General features: G+C 37.3%; 1 protein-coding gene across 1 annotated transcript; it reads left to right on the top strand.

Annotated features, from left to right (window-relative positions):
* The first annotated feature begins 11,231 nt into the window (after window positions 1-11,231).
* Window positions 11,232-12,983, top strand: ccdc86 (coiled-coil domain containing 86). Its single transcript, XM_059553334.1, has 4 exons — window positions 11,232-11,834; window positions 12,073-12,202; window positions 12,413-12,487; window positions 12,619-12,983. Exons 1-4 carry the CDS (start codon window positions 11,296-11,298, stop codon window positions 12,754-12,756), a joined length of 882 nt encoding a protein of 293 aa, XP_059409317.1. The 5' UTR covers window positions 11,232-11,295; the 3' UTR covers window positions 12,757-12,983.
* Window positions 12,984-13,600: the final 617 nt, after the last annotated feature.

Here is a 13,600-nt window from a genome sequence, read left to right as displayed (position 1 = left end):
AAAGTAATGTTTACAGAAGTTACAAGTTAATACACTTTTAAGGAGGAATGAGTCGCTGGATTTGCAAAAGACAATCCCAGTTTCGAGGCATTCAGCCAGGTAGCTAGACATTCGTGAGTAAACCTGTGTATTGTATGACTGGGAAAGTATTTGGTGTACTTACTATTGCAGAAGAGATTTCACATAAATGCCACTAAACCGCAGATAACAACAAAAGAAACGATGACTAGTCAATTCTAATATAAAATGGTATAACAAAACTTCATTTTAAAAAAAATTATGAAAAAGAAAGGGTTTAAAAACAACAGTTATACTTTTCATGTAACGTTAAGTGGTCTTTACCACATTATTATTGAGTTAACTATATAAAATAATTTTCGCAGCATTTAAAAACACAAAGGATCATTTCTTTCCCATTATGAGGATTTAGATATATTTAACTGAGTCACAAGAGTCTAAAATTCAATATTGCGTAACTTATATTAAAGTTTAGACGTTGACTAGCATAACAGCTAACAGGCTAGTTTTACCGACGTAACGTTACTCGAGACTCTTGCGAATAAAAAACAAAGTATTTAAAATGTAAGTGTTGTGAACTTCATATAGCAATGAAACACCATATATAGGTTTGTTGTTTAAAGCAATAAAAGCTGCGTGCGATTGTCACTAAACTTACCATATTGCACACACCCTTCGCTCTGACGACGACTCCGCTTCCGGTTACCATTACGAACGCGCGTACTCAACTTAAATCCGCACGGGCACGAGCAGTGCACTCGATCAGATGCGCGTTGGGAGCTTTATTATGGAAGCACATGGGTAGCGATATTCAATTTGGGATGTAATATGCAAAATGACAATGCAATATGTAAAATGACAATGCATTTCTGTATTTACATTTACATTTTCCAATACATTTGTGCAACGTTTGGTGCAAAATGAAAATGAAAATTAAATTACATAATTTTCATTTGCCATTTCATACACCAGTTTTAATATGTAAAATGAATACTAATTTTAACGCTTTATAAGTTGCAAAATTAAAATGAAAATGTATTAAAGGGATGATTAGATATGTATAACATGTTCAAGCAAAAACTGTGGCAAAATTATCATTTAAATGCTATTTTTCTTAAATGCATTAACACTCACAGTCAAGACACTTACGATTGCATTTTCATTCAATGTCCCGCAATGAATGTAGCAAAATTCAATGTGCACATTGAAAATGCATTCTGAGCCGATCACGTGTCCGCCCCCTCCCGCCATGTCAATCACTGCGTGAACAAGGCGGGGCTTGCAGAAGGTCTGAGACTCAAATCTCAAGAAGACGATTCAAGTGAGAGAACATGGACAAGACCTTTAGTCCGTGTACGTTTTGATCATTTCGGTTTATGGCTTCAATATTTCATTCGCACTTGTGGGCGGGGCTGAAACGCTGCTTTCATCTGATTGGTCGAATCGCTCCAGCTTCAGCTCGGTCTTTCCATTCTTTCAGACAGAATAAGAGTCAGTGCGAGTGAAGCGCTGTAATGTCTGAAACCACAGCTCACTGTTAATTAGCATAATATTTGAATCAGATGATGCTGGCCACATAATTCGTGCTGCTGCGACCTGCAAGAGACCCCGTTAAATTATTTCTAGGTTATATTGTATATAATAATATATTGTATAAATATTGTCCCACTGATAATAACAGTGCAAATAGTTCTGTCTCCTTGGATAACAGTGAAGTGGAAATAAATATAGTTAAATTTATGAAATAAAATTAAATAGGATTTTTTGGGAAGGTAAGTCTGGCCAGTTATACAGCAACACGAGTCAGACGAGTCTGAAGATCTGAGCTGAATTTGGTGAAACATTGAAGTTCTAGTCTGTGTCAATTACTCTCATAATAAATAATAATAATAATGTTACCCGTATTTTTCGGTATAAGTTGCATCAGTCCAAAAATACGTCATGACGAGAAAAAAAAACATATATAAGTCACATTTATTTAGAACCAAGAGAAAACATTACCGTCTACCGCCGCGAGAGGGCGCTCTGGGGTAGGCTACAGGAGCACTGAGCAGCATAGAGCTAATTTTACTATTTTTATTTCAGAAATGTAACAATATTAATTTTTACAATTATTTATTAATGTCACACACACATACCTAGTGCCTTATGAATTAAAAGATGAGAGTGGTAAATGTTACAGACATGGAACTGTTCAGTCTATTATTGATTTTTATTTCCACTTCACTTTTATCCAAAGAGAGAGAACTATTTGCACTGTATTTATCAGTGGGACAATATTCATACAATACTACAACCTAGAAATAATTTGCAGGTCTCAGCAGCACGAATTATGTGCCCAGCTACATCTGATTCAAATTATGCTAATAAACAGCAAGCGGTGGTTCAAAGACCGAGTTGCAGGTGGAGCGATTCGACCAATCAGATGAAAGCAGCGTTTATGCCCCGCCCACAAGTGCGAATGAAATATTGAAGCCATAAACCGAAATGATCAAAACGTACACGGACTAAAGGTCTCGTCCATGTTCTCTCACTTGAATCCTCCTCTTGAGATTTGAGTCTCTTGACCTTCTGCAAGCCCCGCCTTGTTCACGCAGTGATTGACATGGCGCGAGGGGGCGGACACGTGATCGGCTCGGAATGCATTTTCAATGTGCACATTGAATTTTGCTACATTCATTGCGGGACATTGAATGAAAATGCAATCGTAAGTGTCTTGACTGTGAGTGTTAATGCATTTAAGAAAAATAGCATTTAAATGATAATTTTGCCACAGTTTTTGCTTGAACATGTTATACATATCTAATAATTTCTGTAATACATTTTCATTTTAATTTTGCAACTTATAAAGCGTTAAAATTAGTATTCATTTTACATATTAAAACTGGTGTATGAAATGGCAAATTAAAATTATGTAATTTCATTTTCATTTTCATTTTGCACCAAACGTTGCACAAATGTATTGGAAAATGTAAATACAGAAATGCATTGTCATTTTACATATTGCATTGTCATTTTGCATATTACATTGCAAATTGAATATCGCTACCCATGTGCTTCCATACTTTATTAGGTTTCCATACAGTCTGTGGTTTTCAAATGCCCTTGCTAAAAAAGAAGGACTAAAATGATAAGAAACTAAACTGTTTTCTTCTGTTCATGAAGTGAAGTGAAGTGAAGTGACATTCAGCCAAGTATGGTGACCCATACTCAGAATTTGTGCTCTGCATTTAACCCATCCGAAATGCACACACACAGAGCAGTGAACACACACACACACTGTGAGCACACACCCGGAGCAGTGGGCAGCCATTTATGCTGCGGCGCCCGGGGAGCAGTTGGGGGTTCAATGCCTTGCTCAAGGGCACCTAAGTCGTGGTATTGAGGGTGGAGAGAGAACTGTACATGCACTCCCCCCACCCACAATTCCTGCAGGCACGGGACTCGAACTCACAACCTTTCGATTGGGAGTCCTACTCTCTAACCGTTAGGCCACGACTTCCCCAAAGTCGATATATATAGATATATATATCTATATCTATATCTACATATATATATATATATGATTTGTTTCTATATTAATTGATTCTGTAAGTTGTAATCTTTCATTATCATATCCTTTACATTTTATAAAAATATATTCAACTGTTTCAGGAAGATCACATTTTACACAAAGTCCAGACAGATGTTTACCTATTATAAATAAAGATTGGCTGTGTGTATTGGCTAAGTGCAGTGTGTCCAATTCTTCAATATCTTCAAAGGCGAGATATTATGCAGTCTTCCTTTCTATTCCCACAAATTCTCCTCTTATTTCCAACTGTTCTTTGAATATTGTATAAATGCCTTCCTTTATTCTCACCATCCCATTTAATTTGCCACATATCTTTTAATGCTTTTTTAATTAGCCCTTTTATTTCTAATTTACTCATTGGACTATTAAATTCTATGTCTGGATGTCTTAATGTTTTTTTTTTCGCTATCTGATCCACCACTTCATTACCTTGCAGGTCAGTGATTCTTTTGCACTATCCTATCGTTTTTAATGCTTTATGTCAACAAATAGCATGTACAATGTCATCTCACACTGAAAATTTCACATGCATCAACAAGAAGGAACAAGAAAAAAGGGGAAAAATTAAATAAAAAGTAGTAGTCCTCCCAGTGATGCCATTTGCAGAAATTCGACCGCTCCCGGTAAGAAACAACCAATCAGAGCTAAGGTCCGTAACTTTTTTTGTGTTCAAGATTTACAAAATGTATATAATAAGCGAGTACACCATGAATCCATTTTCCAAACCGTGTTTTTAGCCTGTCCTGAATCACTAGGGTACATATATAATAAGTGTTTATATTCGGACTATTTTACATTGCTTCGGGGGTACCGCGGCGGAGTAACCCGCTACCTTTGTGATTCTTCATAGACATAAACAGAGAGAAGTACCTCCGGCTACATAGGAAACTATGATTTTAACTAGAAAACATCACCTAACAAGTCAGCGTTTATAAATCTGAAGTATTTCTGCACATTATTACAATGCAAACACCCTAGGCATGTAAACGGTTATTTTTTTAAAGATCGCGAATTTCCCCTATTAAAAAGCTACGTTCATTACAGTAGTGAACATCATGAACATGATGAAGATCAGACAGACATGACCTCAACATATAAAACAAACGACAAAGTGCTCTTTCTGAAATCTGTATATATATGAAATATATATATATATATATATATATATATATATATATATATATATATATATATATATATATATATATATATTGTATTTAAATTGCATTGTAACATAAATGGAAGTGTAGAATATGTACAATGTTTCTGTAACCTGATGCTAAGTAGCCCACCCTCTCTACTTTTTATTTAATTTCCCCCCTTTTTTCTTGTTCCTTCTTGTTGATGCATGTGAAATTTTCAGTGTGAGATGACATTGTACATGCTATTTGTTGACATAAAGCATTATAAACGATAGGATAGTGCAAAAGAATCACTGACCTGCAAGGTAATGAAGTGGTGGATCAGATAGCGAAAAAAAAAAACATTAAGACATCCAGACATAGAATTTAATAGTCCAATGAGTAAATTAGAAATAAAAGGGCTAATTAAAAAAGCATTAAAAGATATGTGGCAAATTAAATGGGATGGTGAGAATAAAGGACGGCATTTATACAATATTCAAAGAACAGTTGGAAATAAGAGGAGAATTTGTGGGAATAGAAAGGAAGACTGCATAATATCTCGCCTATGAAGATATTGAAGAATTGGACACACTGCACTTAGCCAATACACACAGCCAATCTTTATTTATAATAGGTAAACATCTGTCTGGACTTTGTGTAAAATGTGATCTTCCTGAAACAGTTGAACATATTTTTATAAAATGTAAAGGATATGATAATGAAAGATTACAACTTACAGAATCAATTAATATAGAAACAAATCAGATCTCACTTCAGAAAATTTTAAATAAAGATGTGGATATAGAAATGTTTCACAGATTAAGTAAGTATCTCAAAGATACAGAGGTAATAAATAGGATTTAAAGAATTATAATTTAGGTAAGTTACCTATTTCTTTACCTTTTCTTTGTTTTTTTCCCCCTAGTTAGTTTTCATTACCGTCAATGCACTCCATCCTAGTAGGTGGCGGTAAATGCACCTAAAGCTGTAACTTTGCGGTAACTTTTGTAAAAATGTATTTGTGAAACCTGTCATTATGTCCTGACAGTAGAATATGAGACAGATAATCTGTGAAAAAATCAGGCTCCTCTGGCTCCTCCCAGTGATGCCATTTGCAGAAATTTGACCGCTCCCGGTAAGAAACAACCAATCAGAGCTAAGGTCCGTAAATTTTTTTGTGTTCAAGATTTACAAAATGTATATAATAAGCGAGTACACCATGAATCCATTTTCCAAACCGTGTTTTTAGCCTGTCCTGAATCACTAGGGTACATATATAATAAGTGTTTATATTCGGACTATTTTACATTGCTTCGGGGATCTTTTTTTTTTAAAGATCGCGAATTTCCCCTATTAAAAAGCTACGTTCATTACAGTAGTGAACATCATGAACATGATGAAGATCAGACAGACATGACCTCAACATATAAAACAAATGACAAAGTGCTCTTTCTGAAATCTGAATTTATTCAGAGAAATAACTGACTATATACAGTACGGATTTAAAGACATAAAGCTTTATTTCCCAGATAAAGTAGTAAGTTAAGCTTTTCATTTATAGAGCAATATTAACAACACAACTGTATTATCCATTGTAATATATTCAGATACATTTCCGATACTAATACGTTCATGTTTAACAATTCCTGAATAATTATGTTCATAAAGAAATAGGCTATATTTTGTGTTGGATCAGTTACCTGTGTCGTCAGTGCAGCAGACACACCCAACTAAATGATTTGAATATATCGCTTATACTGCCCCAAAAGACCGTAAACACTGCAGATAACATCTGAAGTAAAGATGAATTTACATACACATAGCATAAAAACGAATCCCATTTGACTGACTCATATACAGGTCCTTCTCAAAAAATAGCATATTGTGATAAAGTTCATTATTTTCCATAATGTAATGATAAAAATTAAACTTTCATATATTTTAGATTCATTGCACACCAACTGAAGTATTTCAGGTCTTTTATTGTTTTAATACTGATGATTTTTGCATGCAGCTCATGAAAACCCCAAATTCCTATCTAAAAAAATTAGCATATCATGAAAAGGTTCTCTAAACAAGCTATTAACCTAATCATCTGAATCAACTAATTAACTCTAAACACCTGCAAAAGATTCCTGAGGCTTTTAAAAACTCCCAGCCTGGTTCATTACTCAAAACCGCAATCATGGGTAAGACTGCTGACCAGAAGGCCATCATTGACACCCTCAAGCAAGAGGGTAAGACACAGAAAGAAATTTCTGAATGAATAGGCTGTTCCCAGAGTGCTGTATCAAGGCACCTCGGTGGGAAGTCTGTGGGAAGGAAAAAGTGTGGCAAAAAACGCTGCACAACGAGAAGAGGTGACCGGACCCTGAGGAAGATTGTGGAGAAGGACCGATTCCAGACCTTGGGGGACCTGCGGAAGGGAAAAGGTATACCCGTGCGTGTCAGTGGCCTTTTTTGGAGTAATACCTCTGCGATATCCCCCAGATCGAGGCAAAAGGGGTTACAGTATGCCGTGGAGGGAAGAAAAGCGAAATCTGAGAAACACCGTGACCTGTACCTCAAATGCAACCAGCACAGCCTTGTGTACCAGTCATGCTCTTGCACTGCCGGGAAAGTTCTCTTTCAAATGTTATGGTCTATTATTGTCTATTGCGAGTAGCTATTTTTATTATTATCTTGGTGAGTAAAGGTTTTAAAAATGATAACTAAATACTAATTGAGTCTTAAATGCATAATGTAGACATATAGGCTAGCCTATATAGGCTAATGTTGGCATTATTCTTTTATTAAATTTCAGCTGCTATGGCGAAGCAAATAAGTCTTTATCTTAATTAATTTCGTTATTGCCAAATACCAGACATGGGGACTTGTGACTTGGTGACTTGGACTCGAGTCGACTCTAGTCGCTATTTTTATGACTTGTGACTTGACTTGACAAAAAATAAAATACTTGAGACTTGACTCGGACTTGGAAGTTAAAGACTCGGGACTTGACTTGACTTGAGACAGGATGACTTGAATGACTTGAGTGTTAATCACATCATGTTTTCAGTTTGAATATAAAATATATACATTATTTTTAAAAATAAAATTGATTACTCAGCTGGAGCGCAGGCTGAGAATCGCGTTGTCATGACTGGACCAGGACACTATCATCAGTCATGCCCTCTCTACCTTACGCACACCACGCCCACTTAGATCAGATATCACATCACATCAACATCTCAGCTTGAGGGGCACCGAGGGTCATCGCTTTTGTCGTCAATAATTCGCGCCTAAAAACGCGTGGAAATCGCTAGGCGCGCCGCTTTCTCCTTGTTTCCAAAGCGCTCGGGCAGTTGCGCCCCTGAGGCGTCTGCCGTTGCAAAGCAACCATGACGCGCTCTCTCCATGAAGAGCAAAGGATAAATGGATTTGCAGCACTAAAAATCGCTTGCAGTAGCTCTGCTACTAAATTTATTTCAAAATGGCAATCCATATACAGCTATGATCAGCTGTTCCTTCATCTTGTCTGAGCTTTCAACGTTGTTACAGGAAAGGATGCTTATATTTTGCAAGTGCAATACCTTGTAATAGAGGTAATGACTTACGGATATACTCTGAGAGAGAGAGAGAGAGAGAGAGAGAGAGAGAGAGAGAGTGTGTGTGTGTGTGTGTGTGTGTGTGTGTGTGTGTGTGTGAGAGAGAGAGAGAGAGAGAGAGAGAGAGAGAGAGAGAGAGAGAGAGAGAGAGAAACACACTCGTGCTTCACCTGATGAAGGAAACCCAAACTGAGTCTAACTCCAATCACAACCCCAACATTCAGAAACTAATTGACAAAAATCTGAAGTATAATTAAGATGAAAAATGAAAAAATGAATGTGAGCTCCAAACCAAACTCCAGTGTTATTCGGCCCTAAACAGAACCACAAAACTGGCAAATTACTTATCACTCAAGCAATTAAAAGAAAGACAAATCCTTTCAAAATATCGACTCAGTGATCATGATTTGGAAATAGAGATTGGTAGACATAAAAGATCCTGGCTACCGAGAGAAGAGAGACTGTGCAAACACTGTGAGCTGAATCAAACATAGGATGAGAAACACTTCCTTCTTGTCTGTCCCAAATACAGCACTACAAGAGAAACATTCTTCCCACAGTTTGAAGCTTTGAATCGTTCATTCTTGTCTCTAAATGACTCAGAGAAACTACTCTATATACTTGGAGAGAATGAGACGGCAGTCACAATAGCTGCTAAATATTTATACACCATACACACCATACAAAAGGGATAATTTATTGTATTTAACTGTTTTATTTGATATTCTTAATTGTATATAATTACTATTATTAATATTAGAAATATTATCTGCTGCTGCTATTTTTATTGTATTGTATTTTATTGTTATCATATTTTAGATTTTATTCTGTATCTAAATGCTTTGGCAATACTGTAACTCAAATGTCATGCCAATAAAGCAACTTGAACTTGAGAGAGAGAGAGAGAGAGAGAGAGAGAGAGCGAGAGGAGAAATGTAAGAAAGTTTAATGTTGTATGTAAACTGTGTTTGAGGGGAAGTTGTGGCCTAATGGTTAGAGAGTCAGACTTGCAATCGAAAGGTTGTGAGTTCGAGTCTCGGGCCGGCAGGAATTGTAGGTGGGGGGAGTGCATGTACAGTTCTCTCTCCACCTTCAATACCACGACTTAGGTTCCCTTGAGCAAGGCATCGAACCCCCAACTGCTCCCCGGGCGCCGCAGCATAAATGGCTGCCCACTGCTCCGGGTGTGTGTTCACAGTGTGTGTGTGTGTGTTCACTGCTCTGTGTGTGTGCACTGCTCTGTGTGTGTGCACTTTGGATGGGTTAAATGCAGAGCATGAATTCTGAGTATGGGTCACCATACTTGGCTGAATGTCACGTCACGTCGTGTTAGAAAGAGAGAGAGGTGTTCAGAGAGGAGTCTGTTGGATGTTTAGCTGTTATTTGTTTTATGGACTCAATGTTGAAAATGTAAAACATTTCAAACACTGTTGGCAGAAGTGAAAAATAAATAATTTTGTGAAGTTACAATTTTGTTTGATTCCATGTTTACTGAACATGAGTATTTACAATGCAAATCCAAATTACTTTAATTTACTGACAGTTACTTATATCTTGTCCTTTAGCTTTTTTAAGATCAGATTCTGCAGGTAATATTACAATAATAAGGTGACTTGACTTGGACTTGACTTGACTTACTACAAGACTTGACTTGACATAACTTGTGACTTGACTTGACTTGCCCAAAAAAAAAATACTTGGGACTTACTTGAGACTTGAAGGTTAAGACTTGAGACTTACTTGAGACTTGCACATGTGTGACTTGGTCCCATCTCTGCCAAATACCCATCTTAATTTAGAATTTATCTTAATTAAATTTTTTTAAGAAAGACTTGTTTTTATTTGTGCGTTGGCCTATTTATAGGCTAAATGAGTCTATACCTAGGGCTATTTAGAGTTCTGAGATGTTACGATGTCACAGAGGATTTATTTATTTCTTTGTTCAAACTTCCAAGTGGCCTATTATGTTAGTCATGTATATATTATGTTAAAACATGTATAAATGACTCATTCTTGACAAAAGGCAAAAGAGCTGTGTGCGTGCGTACATTTGAATAATGTCGGGCTGTAAACGGGTTCGGGCTTTTAAAAAGCTGTCAATCAAAATGTACTTGTCTGGCTCGAGCTGAAATCTGACGGGCTCGGGTCCTGTCGGGCCTAACTTTTAAGGCCCGATTACAGCTCTATTCTAGTGTCCGATTTACAAACGCCGTGGGCGCACACCTTCACCATCTTGCTTGGAGTCAAAGTTTGTCGGAACTGCCTCACATAGTAACGGTTGCTATGATGTGTGATTGGACAATGGCCGTTTTGGGGGAGGGGCCGGCGAAAGGCTAATTGGCCTGCCAACTCTCCTGACCTGAACCCCATAGAGAATCTGTGCGATATTGTGAAGAAAAAGTTGAGAGACGCAAGACCCAACACTCTGGATGAGCTTAAGGCCGCTATCGAAGCATCCTGGGCCTCCATAACATTTCAGCAGTGCCACATGCTGATTGCCTCCATGCCACGCCGCATTGAAGCAGTCATTTCTGCAAAAGGATTCCCGACCAAGTATTGAGTGCATAACTGAACATAATTATTTGAAGGTTGACTTTTTTTGTATTAAATACACTTTTCTTTTATTGGTCGGATGAAATATGCTAATTTTTTTGAGGTTTTCATGAGCTGTATGCCAAAATCATCAGTATTAAAACAATAAAAGACCTGAAATATTTCAGTTGGTGTGCAATGAATCTAAAATATATGAAAGTTTTAATTTTTATCATTACATTATGGAAAATAATGAACTTTATCACAATATGCTAATTTTTTGAGAAGGACCTGTATATAGATCAGTGGTTGCATTCCATCACCGCTACGCGTCTCCCAACCTCTAGGGAGCGATATCGAGCGCTTCATAAGGATTTTTCTTCTTCGCTTGTCGAAGCACAGGAGGAATACACGTGTGTTTCCGCACGTGTAGATTTCATTACAGCTGAAATATTTTTGTATGGTATTGATCGACACAACTCTGATTATGTCTGGGCCTACAAACAAGAAAACAAACGGAGGAGAGGCTGCCGCAAAGACAGAAGCTCTCGATAACGAAGAGGACTCTCCAATTGTGAGCCGCACACGGAGCGGTCGCAGAATACGGACGCCCGCGGCCAAAACTCCCGTCCGCCGGACCAGAAAGTCCGTTGTGCGGGAAGATCCGGCAGAATACACCGAGGCTCGGCAAGAATCACCCCCCGATGAGACTTCAGCAGATACTCAAAGCGACCAGTGCAGTCCACAGACAGAACCAGTGTGTCCAGATCTGTCCACGTCAGCAGATGTCAGTCAAGAGTCAGGTCTGATAGGGTCAGATCAGACCAGTGAGAAGGAAAATGCGGTAAATAATACAGAGACTGAAGCCACTGGTCCCACTGACCCCAAGAAAAGGGGCAAAAAAAGGACTCACTCAGAATCCAGCGAGAAGAAAAGTAAGATGGTACCTCTGGGGAAACCTAAATCTGGAAGAGTATGGAAAGACAGAAATAAGCAAAGGTGATTAACACTATGATGCTTCTTATCTCTGTCTTCATAACACTTGGCTTGTTTAATTTAGGAGACTGTGTGTCTATGTTTGCATTCATGTTCTTGCATGTCTATCAATCCATAATAATACTTTGATACATAAACCTTTTTCTCTAAGTTTTCTAACCCGTTTTGTTGTGTCTTTTCTGCCTGTTTACTAGTACATCAGTGTTTTTCAGTCTGGAACTGTCTATTTGACTTTTTGTAGGTTCTCCGCTCTGTTGAGAGACAAACCTCTGTGTACATCATGGGAAAAGAAGATGGAGGCCAAGAGAGAGAAGCAGCTGGTGAAGCAGTATCACCAACAGCTGAAAGATGAGCAAGCCAGAGAGAAAGAGGCCAGTTTATACACAAAGACTGTTTTTATTTCTTCAACATCCTTACAACTTGCATAGATAAGTCCCTTATGCAAACCAAGGCTGTGTTTATTTCCCTTTTGATTAATGTAATGCTTCCCTGCTCAATAAAAGTATCAAACCTTGTAATTTTGAGATCATGATGCAATTGATCATTGGTCATATGTGCTTTTTCTGCATTTAAATTTGCAGGAGAAAAAGAGGAGGAGAGCAGAAAACCTGAGAAGACGAGCAGAAAATGAAAGAAAAGCAGAGATTGTGCAAGTGGTAAATGCAGAATGTCTATTTTTCACCACCAACAAAAAAAATCAGTTGTTGTTACTATCTTTTTTTTTTTTAATCTGGCAAATTCTTCGGTTTGTATTTTTTAATAACTCATTACTGCTTTGCCCTTTCAGATTAAGAATACAGCAAAGATCAAGAGAATGAAGAAGAAACAGCTGAGGAAGATTGAGAAAAGAGACACGCTCTCGATGGTGCAGAAAACACCACCCAGTGTCAAGAAGGGAGCAGGGAACACAACCAGCAGCTTGTAGAGCGTTTCAGTACAGTACTGTGAGAGATCTCATCAGATCTTAACATGCTATTGTATATACGTGTGTAGTGCCTATTGAATGGACTGACATGTGAACCTCACTATGGAAAATACTAGGGACCTGTAATACTGTTGGATCAGTGACCCTTAAGTAGACAGATTGGGTTGTGAATCTGCTTTAAGTTTCTGGGTTTGATGTAATATTTGTACAGCAAAATAAAAATCAAATATGTTTGGAACTCATGGAAAATGTCACTGATCATGTTTTTTTATGTGATTGTCTCATTAAAAAACAATTTAAATAAATATATTTATTGATGAATGAGTCAATTTGACCCTGGTTCATGCATGTGAAATTTCATTTTCAATATTATCTTCGGATTTTCCACTCTTTTTTTTTTCATGGTTATATATGGTAATATTTATCTAGCCAGGATGCTTACACTTTCAGTATCTTGGGTACTTTACATGGTGAGGTGGATTGATCTGACCTTTCAATCCAAAACAATACTATAAAAACTACAGTCCTAGAAGGCAAAATTATAGTGTTCAGAAGTGGTGATTTAGAGTTGTACTCTTAAAATAACATGACATAAATAATAAAGGTACAAATGAGGGAAATAAGACATGACTTGTCAGGGTTTCTGTTTTGTTTTTGGTAACAATTTCTGTCTCGTGTCCACCCATATTGAATGTTTTTCATAGTTGGTGAATCTCCCTCCAGTGGGCTGTGGTGAATCAGACAGTAAGATGTAACCAAGTTATATGAGATTGTAGGAGGTGGAGTCTGTCGCCAAACAATGAGAAGGTACTTTCCGTATTTATTAGACTCATAAAAGCATACA

This window comes from Carassius carassius, chromosome 7 (assembly GCF_963082965.1).
Source record: "Carassius carassius chromosome 7, fCarCar2.1, whole genome shotgun sequence".
Classification (NCBI taxonomy): Eukaryota; Metazoa; Chordata; class Actinopteri; order Cypriniformes; family Cyprinidae; genus Carassius; species Carassius carassius.
This window is presented reverse-complemented; position numbering and strand designations above follow the sequence as displayed.

Bases quoted from the DNA above. Each gene is read 5' to 3' on its own strand.
- ccdc86 (XM_059553334.1), top strand. From the start codon at position 11,296: ATGGTATTGATCGACACAACTCTGATTATGTCTGGGCCTACAAACAAG. The intron at 11,835-12,072 runs GTGATTAACACT...GACTTTTTGTAG, and splicing joins AAAGACAGAAATAAGCAAAG to GTTCTCCGCTCTGTTGAGAG. The intron at 12,488-12,618 runs GTAAATGCAGAA...TTGCCCTTTCAG, and splicing joins AAGCAGAGATTGTGCAAGTG to ATTAAGAATACAGCAAAGAT.